The following is a 12,887-nucleotide window of genomic DNA, read 5'->3' as shown; positions in this document are numbered from 1 at the left end:
TCAATCAACCAATTCTTTCTGAATTTGTTCGAGCTTGCAAAATAAGAAGTAGTAAAAAATGCTCCTCTTGAGCTTGAACATCCTCAGCAGCTTGAGCTTGATTCTGCTGCTGTGGTTGTGTTTTTTTCCTTTTTCTTGCAAACTTTTTCAACGTGGTTGAGTTGCTTGCAGCTTCTACATTAAATGTCAAGCCTGTACTAGTAATATTTTTCTAAGTGAGTTGACTTTTTGCAGTGAGTGCATGGTGGAAACTTCCTTTTAGCAGCATCTTTCTTTCCTTTTTCTTTCTTTTCTGACCAAGGTTTTTTGCCCTTGTAGCTTGAGCTCTAACTTGAGCTTTCTTTACTTCTGGCTTGAAAGGCTCTTTCAGAATGTTCTTCCATCCTGTTTGCCCTTCTCTGCTCTTGTGCATAGAGAGCATTTATCAGCTCTGTCAAGGATATAGCTGATAGGTCCCTAGAGTCCTCTAAGGAAGAAAATTTTGACTCATACTTATTTGGAAGAGTTGTAATGACCTTTTCAACTATTCTTTTGTCATTGAACTCATCCCCAAGAAGCCTTATGTTTTTTACTGTAGTCATAATTCCGTCAGAATACTGCTTGATGGTTTCAAACTCCTTCATCTTCAGATTCTCGAAGTCTCTCCTTAGGTTGATCAATTGTTGCTGCCTGGTTTTGTCTGACCCTTGAAACTCTTCCTTGAGTCTGTCCCAGGCCTACTTTGGTGTGTCACAAGCCATTATTCTTGTGAAGATCACATCTGAAACTCCATTTTGAAGGCATGACATAGCCTTGTATTTTTTGGCACAGTCCTCATTGTGCTGCTTGATTTAAGCTATGGTTGGATTAGCTCTCAAAGGTGGTGACTCTGTGTCAGCTTGAACAACACTCCACAGATCATGAGCCTGCAGATATGTTTTTATTTTCACAGCCCAAATGTTGTAGTTTTCACCAGCAAAGACAGGTGGTGGTGGTGGTGGTGAGAAACTCATTCTTTTGCAGCAACTAAACAAACCAAAAAAAAAAAGCTTCTGTTTCTTTTCTTTCAAGCACGAATCACTCAAAGAACAACACACAACAAAAGGCCCTCAAAGATGCAAGGATCAAAACACCAAAAACTTGTGTTTGAAAGACGAAAAGTAGAAGCAAAACGGATGTTGGATGAGAGAAAAGTGTTGACTTATCTCATTACTTCAATTAGCAATATAATATAACATGTACATAAGTAGTTCAAATACATTGGAAGAAAACAAACTTAACTTGTGCTAGTATCCAAGAAGTAAAATCAGCTTAATGATAACCTAAAAAGCTACTAAATCAGCCAAGTACTTGACTAATCCTTAGCTAAACAAAAAAGTTACAATCAAACCAATAAAATTCACATGTTACAAAAGTTTAATAATCAAAATACATAATGGACATTAGCTTACTGCTGCATTCTTGTGGACATTTGCTTGTTGCTGCATTGTTGACAACTTTCAACAAGGTTTTGAAGGGGAGGCTTTTTTTTTTTTTTTGTTTAGCAAGCATATGAGTTTGATGTTTGAAGGTATAGGCTGATGAATCATATATGTTTGTTTAAACTCCTATTCAAATAGAAATTATAAAAAGAGTACTGAACATATTAGAACAGAGGGAGATAAGTTGAGATGGTATGCGTACTGCTTCTGATTTTTTGTTAATATTTTCTTAGTTTCTGATATTATTTTTTAAGGGGAGCTTGTTGACTATCCTTGTTGTTGGAATTTATATTTTTGCTTAATTATCTAACTAAGTTTTTTCAAGAGTCTCGATGCAAGAAAGTTGGGGTGGTTGTTGAGCATAAGGGTTAAAGATAAAAAAGGGTACACACAAAGCTAAATGCGTGCCTAATATCGAGTATTTTTTAAAATTTTATTTGCTTGATTACCAGGCTAATTTTATTTGGAGTAGCAGTCTATAAGGAAAAATTGAAGTGGTTGAGACAACATTAACGACTCTACTTTGAGATGAAAAGGAAAGTCATTCACCCTAATCTCTTTTGTCTTCTTATTCGACTTTTGCCCTTGTAATTGTCTTCTCCAACAAAGACTCTCAAAAACAAAATTTTTCCTCTCCATGGCTCGAGAGAAACACCCAGCAAAGGAGAAGGTTGGGACATGTTCGACCCCTATGAAAATTTCTAAAGAAAACACCATGGTAAAGAAAATTGTTGTACACTTTTTAACAAAAAAGGGGGAGAGTATGGTGAGCTGATTTGGAGGGTTTAAGTTGAATAGACTGATGCTTGTTGTTGCTTTGATGAACTAAACTAGCGTTTGCTGGTGCTTTAAAGCAATCTTGCATTGATGAATGCTTGATGATCTAAGCATGCTTTTTAATGATTGTACACTCTTTAAAGTGTCATTTCTTGAACATTCCGTCATGGTCAAAAGGGGAGAATGGTTTCTGGTGTAAAGGGGAGTTGATTTGGAAACTTGCTGCTAATGTGTTGCTGCTACTTTGCTTCTTTTATGACTACTTTATTATGTTGGTTCTCTGGATGATTATTGGTAATCAGTTCTATTCCAGTTTTCTCCTTAGTGTATGATGACGACATGTTGATAGGGAGAGTATACACCATTTGCTTATGTTTTGTTAAAAAGCCAAAGGGAGAGATTGTTAGAGCCAAGATTATCCAACAATGTTTGTTCAGCTGCCTGATCAGTCAAAGACCTGGTTAATCAAGACACAAGTCAGTCTAGGCATATTTATATGTTGGCCTTTTTTACTTGGGCTTTATTGGTTGTTGTTTTAATAATCAATTAGCTTATTAGACGTTCTCATTCTAGTCGTTAAAGCTGAAATTGAAGTGGTGTGTATTTGTGATGGCTAAAGTTAAAAGAAATTAATTTTACTTTATTTTAGATAATTATGGGAGATAATTCAAGAAGTTATAATCAGATTAAAAACATGTCGAATTTAGCCTATAAATAGATTGTTGTGCCGCACATTTGGAGGTAGCCTTTGGAGAGCTTTTAGTTGGTTTTTTGTTTATTCTTTTACTTGGTATTTTTCACTGTTGTGTTAGGCTTTGATTGGAGAGCTTATATTTGATATAAGTGATATTTTTAAGATAGTGATTTGTAACAATCGAGGTCGATGTTGGGATTGTAATTATTTTTTTGTGTAAGGATAGATTGGGCTTAAATCAATAGGTGATTCGGAAGATTGTTGAATAAGAATCATTCACGGAGCGAAACTCTACAAAATAAAATTATTTCCGAATTGAGTTAACAAATGACTACATGCAAAATCTCTCTTTACTTCTCTATTTTTTGTTTCTGTTTCACTGTCTGATTAATACTATGACTAAACACGATATTGAACAATCATCCTATGATTTTTCAAATATGTTTAGGCGAAGAGCATGCCACAACTGTTTCGCCACCAATTATTCACTTTATCATAGAGATTGAGGACCATCCACATAAGTCCGAGATGTCTTGGTGAGAGGATAACCATCGAACATGTCTTGTTTAGGGTGCGATTCCTTGGCAAAAGGGTGAGTACTCCATATTATGGGTGAGCTCTCAGATCTTTTACTCTTGATTGGATGGAACTTGTTGCCTATTTATGTTGGGAAATTTGGATGATACGCAATGCTTGTTTACTGGAAAGTACTCGGAAGGATCCAATTATTTCGACTTGGCTAAGAGCTCTCCACGACCAAAATCAAATGGAGAGCAGCAGGCCAACCCGAATAGCTAGTGACTTTGTTACACAATTATTATCATCATTATTGTTATTCATATTCAATTATTTCCAAGACTAGAAATTGCATAAATACAAGGGTGAGTAATCAAAACAACAAATCTTCCAATTAAATCCTAATTAAACCACAGCCAAAACTGATTCATGGCATCAATGTTTCAGCTGCTGCTGGTGTCTTCTTGAATACCTTCCTCTTATGCCTGATGCCAAAAGGAGTGATTTCTTTAGAGCACAAATCAGAGCCGTGCCAAACGTTCCGAGGCAGATATCTTCGGAAATAGAAACTTTTCGAGCTGAGACCAGACTCTTCCAATGCCTCAACCTGCGCAAAACCTGGACGCCAATCATCGCTTCCCGATAGCTTTAGATACAAATAGCAAATTGGTGATTCCATGCATTGGCCTGTCACTTGAAACTCATCTACCAAGCAAGCCTGGAATGGTTTTCTGGGAATGTCGTCGAGGACAAGAGGCTGCAATGGATCCACTTGCCTTACATGCTTGGAGTTTAGATGGTGAACTATCATGTCATTAGATTTTTTATCACCAAATCTCAGGCTCACATGGTCTGATGTGTCAGCGCCCTTTGTGCATGTGGTTTGTATTGTCACTGTGTAGCTGCAGTTTCTCTACGAAGTTTATTTCAGCATTACCTTAAGTAGGCTGTGTTATCCAACTCTTAGTAAATATCATACTAAACTATAAATTGGAAAGCAATTTATGCAAAGTTCATTACCTTGATGTTTTGAGGGAGGTTTTCACCTCCTGCAATCAAAGCAAGTAAAAATATGCAACAAGCAATGATGAGTCCTCTGCGACTCCTTATGATCTCCATTGTTGTTTCTCCCAAAGCTTAAAGACAAGACTTTAAGTTTTCATGAAGTGTTGTTGAAATCTATGGCTGGGGTTTTATAATGATGGGGTGGGTCATTCATTCTTTCCTTGGCATACTCAAAAAGTTAACATTCCCTCTCTGGTTGCTTTAGGAAATTGATGAACAAAGTTTACTTCACTTTCACTTATACCTATTTGATTTATCACGGATAATTTGCACTTTTGTTAGGGTGAGCAAAGCATATGATTGATGTCCTAATTAACGATAAGAAAGTGGTTGCCCGAGTATTATTTATTATTTTGGTATGACATAAACAATTTCTTCTTCTTCTTCTTCTTCTTCTTCTTCTTCTTCTTCTTCTTCTTCTTCTTCTTCTTCTTCTTCTTCTTCTTTTCTTTACATTATTGGGTCGGTATGATAAGATTTAAACAAAGTGTTAAATAAATATTTAAAAAAATTAACTATCCTTCTATACAACATTTGACAGATTATATTTTATATTTATATTGAAATAAATCTTATACATAAACTTCACATAAAAATGTGCTAAAAATAGTAAAAATTCGGAAAAAAAAAACATGCTTACTATCTTATAAAAAGAAGGTTTGTATCACGACTTATAAACTTTTTTTTTATCTCATTTCACTATATAAATTATTCTCCCATTATAACTTTTAGTTCAAAAGGTTAATGGTATAAAAAATATATATGGCACACCCAACCTATGACCTAGCCATTGATTCTTGATCATTTTAATTTATATATTTTTTAAAATTTTAGATTTTTTTGAATTATTTATATTTTATATAGTGTTCTATAAATTCTTTTATTTTATACAATGATATATTATAAAAAGAAGTTTTGATTTTTTTTTTTTAATTTAATAGTTCTTTTATGAATTTTATAATTTTTTTGAATTTTTATATTTTATATTTTTATTTGACATAATATTAAATTTAACCTTCAATGTTTACATTTTTCTTTTATCAATTTGACTCTTATCCTTTTTAAGTAAAGTACACCAATAGTCACTCAACCTTGATTAAAATAACAAAATAGTCACTACACTTTAAAAAGTTACAACTCAGTTACTAAACTTTATGAAAGTGACAAATCAGTCACCCGAGCCTATTTTCCGTTACAAGCATAACAAACAACCGACATGGCCTGTTAGGGTGCCACGTTGGACATGGTCCCACCAACAAATTTTCCCTTTTTTTTCTTTTAATTGTTATTATTAATTTCCTAAACAAATACAACCAAAACTTTTTTTTCTTTAATATTCTCTTCTCCCTTCTTTGTACCTTCAAATTTTCTTTGTTATGAAGCAACTCATAAACAACAGCCAAAAAACCCAAAAATCGACGTCTAACTGTCGCGCTGGCTTGCCAGTGGTGGTCAGAAAACTCCAAACTCTTATCTAGTCTCTTTTTAACCCTTTGAACATGAATCCAGAGTCTGATTCTCCAAAAATTACCTCGAACTACTCGAATATATGTTTGAATTTTCAAACTACGTCTTGCCTAATCTCAAAATTCGACCATTGAATCAGTCTGATTCCAATGTATGTTGTTTTTTGCTGCCCCTTCTACATTCCTACCACTCAAATTTATGATACGATGACCCAAGACCTCAAAATTGGCCTCAATGTTCCTCTTATTTCTTTTTTTCTTTATATTTTGTTTCTTCTTTCTTTGATTTTGTTTCCTTTCTTTCAGCCTTCCACTTGGTTTTCCTTTGGAGTTTTTTGTTGTTGTTGTTCATTTTGCATTTTTTGTGTTGTTATTGGTGTGAATTTTTTGGTTGTTAAGGGTGTGGTGAGGATGTGTTTATGGTGGCGATGGTAAATGGAGTGGTTGTGAGGGGGGTTTGGATTTGATAGTTGTGGTGATGAATGGCGATTAGTTAACTAGATAGTGGTGGTGATTAGTGGTCAGAAAGGTTGATGATGGTGTGGTTAAGAGAAGAACAAATTCAATTTTTTTAAAGTTTTCTAGAAAAAAAGGGAAAGAGGAGTTGAACGAGGTTGAAGTAGGAAGCGAAATTAACAGGGACGAGACGGTTGAAGCGGGAAGCAGACATGGTCGGTTTGAAGAGGTTACTAGAATGAGTTCTAAGATACCCACTGTGATCTTCATTTCATCATCATCATCATCATCATCTTCTTCCAACTGGTCATGCCCAATATGGCTAGTTAACGGATCATGTTAGTTAGTTAATGGGTCACGTCACTTGTCCCATTAGGCCTGTAACAGAAAATATTAGTAGGTGACTGATTTGTAAATTTTCGATAACATTAGTGACTTTTTTAATTTTTGTAAAGTTTAGTGACTAAGTTGTAACTTTTCAAAGTTTAGTGACTGTTGGTGTACTTTACCTTCTTCTTTTTTTTAGCTAAATTTAGTCATTACCTTTCAAAAAGAGTCAAATCATTTTTTAATGGAAATGCCAACTAAAACATTAATTTTTTGACCATGTTGACATGACAACTCACATGGTAGTCCATGTGTACTTTATGCTGACATCAAATAAATTAAAATGGTAAAAGTATTAAAAAATATAAGGATATTTCAAAATTCAAAAAATTAATAATATAAGGTACATGTGGATTGCTATGTAGGTTGTCATGTTTGCAAATTTAACATTTTAATTAGTATTTCCAATAAAAAAAATGACAATTCAACTCTTTGAGAATGGTTGAGGGTTAAATTTAGCTCAAAAAAAGAAATTAAAGGTCAATTTGACAAAAGATATAAAATTGAGGGCTAAATTTGGTATTATACATTTTTATTTTATATAATTCATATATTATAGATTTTTTTAAATTTTTTTAAATTTTTTTATATTCTTTGAATTTTTATATATTTTAGATTTTCTAAATTTTGAATTTTGAATTTTGAATAAATACTATGTTATAAATTATCATATGTAAAGGAACATAACATGGCAAGTTTTAATTAGTTGGGTGTGTCAACTTTTTCTTAATATTGTTAACATTTTGGATAAAAAAACAACTATGGATGGCCAATGGCGCATTGACACAATTGGCAAAGCTAAGGCCTCGAACCTTGAAGGCCTAGATTTAAGTCTCACTTTATGCAAAAACATGTGTGGGTACTATCTAGATTTATTATGATATTAAGTAGGTACAAGTTGTCAAATCAAATGCCTCTATATATATTGATCTAAGTATATTTTTTTATTAAGATAAATATGATCTTAAGTTAATTTTTATTATATTATTAGTATTACATAGTAAATCATATTTAATCATTTGTGAAAATTATAAAATTAACTTTAGTATATTAGAATTACTATATTATTAAACAAATATTATATTATTATGTAATTTGTATATTCATTAAACTTAAATAATGTAAATATAATTTGTATATTAATAATCACGAAAAAAATTAGAAAACAAATTGAGGGAACTAAGTTGTATATTTAGCGAATAAATATGTTACCCTCAAGTATCTAGCCTTTAGAGTTTCTATTTATAAACTTGAATATTTTGTAGTTATACTTTGTATTTTCATTAAATTTCAGTCGTAATAAGTAAAATATAACCCCTTTTTCTTTTAGTTTTTCTAGCTTCAATCTAAGTTTTTTTCTTGGACAAAGACTAATGTACGAAGGATGTAAGCTTAGGCTTTCAACTCTCTGAGAATCTACACTTGAGCATTTCTAAACCTTTTTCCTTCTATATTTTGTAATTATAATGTTGATTTACCATTGTTGCTTTGATTGTGTTAGATTCATGAGTAACTAATTTGTTACGGGATTGGTGAATAATGGTGATGAAATGATTAATTTGTTTTGAGAAATTATGTTGTTTCTTTTTTAAATTGGTGAACTTACTGCATGTTTGTAATTGACAACCATAAGCAAATTAGGGAAAATAAGAGATCTAATCTAGCTCGCTAAGTACGAAGAGTCGAGAGACTCGATGTATGATAGGTTTACAAGTGAGAGCTATAATCTAATGACAAACATTAATTCCCAAAGCGAGTTGATAGATCTGAAGGGGCTAATAGAATCAACAAGTTTATATTTTGTAGAAACAAAGGGGTACTTACTTTGCAAATAGAAACTATGACCACTGTTTCAACTGCAAAATAAAAAATACGAAAACGTAAAGATGGACACCGAGATTGTTTATGTAGTTCAACCTCAGTCTACGTTTGCGAAGCCTTGCCTATAGCAATGTTCCACTATCTTTCTCACAATACAATCAATGATTTAAGTCCTAACATCAGTCTAGCTCTCACCAATTTAGTGACCTCATAGTTGTACAAAGACTAGATCACGCTCCCATTAAGCTCAAAAGCTTAGTTTTGCAATCCAAGAGACTTTCTTTATTGCTTACAAAAACAATGCACAGATAAGATATTCCTAACTTGAACAAATTAGTCCTCTCTCAATCTCTCGATTACTCTCGGTTATCTCCTTAACCTAGATAAAACTTAAGTTTATATACTACTTAAGTTTTGCTTACGAAAGAGTCATAATCTAATCACTTTTATATAAAGTATGTCGAAACCGTTTTTTGAAAAAAAAAAGGTTGAGTTGTCGACTTTAAAAACAAAAATTGGAGTCACCACCGATTCTTTTATCGAGGTGTGATCGGCTCACCATAAAAATAATTTTGGTCTGCGAAATTTGAGAAAACAGTTTCGAGAGTCAGTTACGCAAGAGGAAGAGTTAGCACCCTTGTAATGCCCAAAATCTGTACCGAATTGATTGTTTAATGTCTTGGTGTCAAAGATTTAAAAAAGATTTTAAAAAAAAACTCAAATGATGAAATTTTAAAAAGATATTCAATTGTTTAAGTCAGACGAAGAAATCGAGACTCAATACGTTAGAGTACAATTTCTCAGAATCCCCAAACTTTGAATATTACTTTTGTTTTATAAGAAAATCTTCACCTCGAGAAAGCAATATGTCATGCCCAATACATTAGGACACAACAGGTTGAATTCCCAAAAAATGATTTTTATATTTACGCGTTTTGAATACAAAATATTCTCGATTATTTAGGTTTAACAAGGAAAATTGGAACCCAATACGTTAGGGCTCAATTTTCTCGAAACTCCCAAATATCGAATATTGCATTATCTTAAAAGCCTTTGAAAAAAAATGATTTTAATGCTTTGATGAAACCAAATATATTTTCTTTAAAAGTATGATAAAATGTTAATATACAATATAAAACAAACACTTTAATATGAATTATATATATATTTACAATATATATAAGTACAATATATAAGAAAATTTGAAAATATGTGTATGCATATATTAAAACACATATATATATATAAGTATACATATAAAAAGGAAAGTAATGAAATATATAAAACAAAAACTTATAATAATTTCTCAAAAAATATGCATGTATATATTATAAAAAACACATGTGTATGTACATGTGAAAATTATGAAAATACAAAAAAAAAATAAAAGTGTGTATATGTGTATATATTTACAAAATAAAAAAGTGTATAAGTATATATATTGGTAAGTCATGAAAATACGTATATGTATATATTTAAATACTTATATATATGTACAATATGTATATAAATAACGGAATATATATAGAATAATAAAAAAATGTTTATAATAATTCAAAAATATAAAAAATGTATATATATACTATAGAAAAATGTGTATTTTGGATTGTAAAATATGGGAAACATGTGTGTATTCTAAAATGTGTATGCATACATATATACGTTTGTAAAAAAAATATGAAGAATAATATAAAAAAATATAAAAACATACGTATATACATATTTACAAAAGTAAAAAAAAAATTGAAACTAAAATATAAAAGTATATATATGTATATTAAAGTTAGGAAATAAAATAATAATAAAAATATGTATAAAATATATATTGGTATATGTATACTATATAAAAAATGCATATATATATTATAAAAACAATGCATGTATACTATATAAAAAATGCATATATATATTATAAAAAACAATGCGTGTGTATGAATATAGAAATAATAATAATGATAATAAATAATATAATAATAAATAATGGTATAATGATAATAACATAATAATAATAATAATAAAATAGCTAAAAAATGGACTAAATTGAACTAAAAACAAAAAAATGGGGCAGATTTAAAATAACTTAAAAGACAGGACTAATTTGAATGCGCGAACTACAATGGAGGACCAAAAGGGAAATACCTTGCCCTCCTAAACGCTGGGTAGCCCTAGAATTAAACGTCACACGGGTAAAATATTTGGGCCAAATTTAAAAAAAGCTACGGACTTGATTAAAACGCTTCGCAAAAGGGAGGGCCTAACTGCACAAATTTACCATTTAGGCCAGAACGCACGGACCCTGCTTGCGGGTCGAGTCGGGTCGACGCGCGAATCTGGCCACTAAAATGGCGTCGTTTACCTCTGTTATTTAAAACAGTTTTCTTTCTAAAAAACATATTTGCAGCAGAAAAGAAAAAAAACTAAACACCCTCTGCTAGGGTTTCGTCCCTAGCTTCTAAGGTCGTCGCCGTTCTCGGCCAATCGGCCGGTTCAAATCCCACTATTCCAGCTCCGATCCAAGTGAAGCAGGCCTGGGTTTTCGACGGCGAGACCACGTAGGTAAGAATCCCCTCTTTCTCTATTGCTATTTTTGTTAAAAAATAAAATGAACATAAAAAGAAAAAAATGGAATCGCAATCACCTTTAATATAAAAACATACGTATATACATATTTACAAAAGTAAAAAAAAATTGAAACTAAAATATAAAAGTATATATATGTATATTAAAGTTAGGAAATAAAATAATAATAATAATATGTATAAAATATATATTGGTATATGTATACTATATAAAAAATGCATATATATATATATTATAAAAACAATGCATGTATACTATATAAAAAATGCATATATATTATAAAAAACAATGCGTGTGTATGAATATAGAAATAATAATAATGATAATAAATAATATAATAATAAATAATGGTATAATGATAATAACATAATAATAATAATAATAAAATAGCTAAAAAATGGACTAAATTGAACTAAAAACAAAAAAATGGGGCAGATTTGAAATAACTTAAAAGACAGGACTAATTTGAATGCGCGAACTACAATGGAGGACCAAAAGGGAAATACCCTGCCCTCCTAAACGCTGGGTAGCCCTAGAATTAAACGTCACACGGGTAAAATATTTGGGCCAAATTTAAAAAAAAGCTACGGACTTGATTAAAACGCTTCGCAAAAGGGAGGGCCTAACTGCACAAATTTACCATTTAGGCCAGAACGCACGGACCCTGCTTACGGGTCGAGTCGGGTCGACGCGCGAATCTGGCCACTAAAATGGCGTCGTTTACCTCTGTTATTTAAAACAGTTTTCTTTCTAAAAAACATATTTGCAGCAGAAAAGAAAAAAAACTAAACACCCTCTGCTAGGGTTTCGTCCCTAGCTTCTAAGGTCGTCGCCGTTCTCAGCCAATCGGCCGGTTCAAATCCCACTATTCCAGCTCCGATCCAAGTGAAGCAGGCCTGGGTTTTCGACGGCGAGACCACGTAGGTAAGAATCCCCTCTTTCTCTATTGCTATTTTTGTTAAAAAATAAAATGAACATAAAAAGAAAAAAATGGAATCGCAATCACCTTTAATTTTATTACCCTTTTGTATTCTAAGAACTCTGTCCTCCCCTGAAATACAAAAACATTGGCCCTTATATAACCCGAATCATTTTTGGTTTTTTACATATTTTTCTCTACTGAACTCTTCTAATCCGTGTTTGCAGGAGTTCGTGGAGAAGCGGCGTGCGTGAAGGAAATCGGCTCCGAGACGTGTGGCGGCTAGGGTCTGGGGAGGCTGTTTAGTTTTAGGGTTTCAGGTGTTTTTCTATTTTTGGGCTGTTGGGTTATTGGGTTTTGGGTTGTTAGTTGGTCTGTTGGGCCTATTGGGCTTGTAACAAACCTGGACTGAACCATTTTGTTTTTGTTTGGTTACTTTAGCGGGCCGGGCAAAAATTTGGGCCCTACAAAGTAAATCTAAACATCAGCATATGATAACAATTCTATAAGAGTCTTAGTGTAATTGAAAGTCTTCAACTATAGAAAGTGATTTTACTTGTTCCACAAGTAACCAAACTTAAACCACAAGAATCCATCTTCAAGTCTTCAATTTTAAATCAATTGGTTTTCATGGGTTGGGCTCTAACTCATCCAAATATCTTTAAAACAGATAGTCCAATGCTAGCAAATAGGCAAGTATGGGAATGAAACAGTGCTTGAAGTTGTAGCCATTATTTCAGCCACAT

The 12,887-nt window shown here is 32.1% G+C and overlaps 1 protein-coding gene across 1 annotated transcript; it reads right to left on the bottom strand.

Moving 5' to 3' along the window:
• Positions 1-3,293: 3,293 nt before the first annotated feature.
• Positions 3,294-4,615, bottom strand: LOC107956627 (embryo-specific protein ATS3A). Its single transcript, XM_016892222.2, has 2 exons — positions 4,468-4,615; positions 3,294-4,360 (listed from the first exon to the last, which is right to left on the bottom strand). The coding sequence occupies exons 1-2, from the start codon at positions 4,564-4,566 to the stop codon at positions 3,875-3,877; spliced, it is 585 nt and encodes a 194-aa protein (XP_016747711.1). The 5' UTR covers positions 4,567-4,615; the 3' UTR covers positions 3,294-3,874.
• Between the last annotated feature and the right edge of the window lie 8,272 nt (positions 4,616-12,887).

The sequence above is a fragment of the Gossypium hirsutum genome, chromosome D07 (genome assembly GCF_007990345.1).
Source record: "Gossypium hirsutum isolate 1008001.06 chromosome D07, Gossypium_hirsutum_v2.1, whole genome shotgun sequence".
Lineage (NCBI taxonomy): Eukaryota > Viridiplantae > Streptophyta > Magnoliopsida > Malvales > Malvaceae > Gossypium > Gossypium hirsutum.
This window is presented reverse-complemented; position numbering and strand designations above follow the sequence as displayed.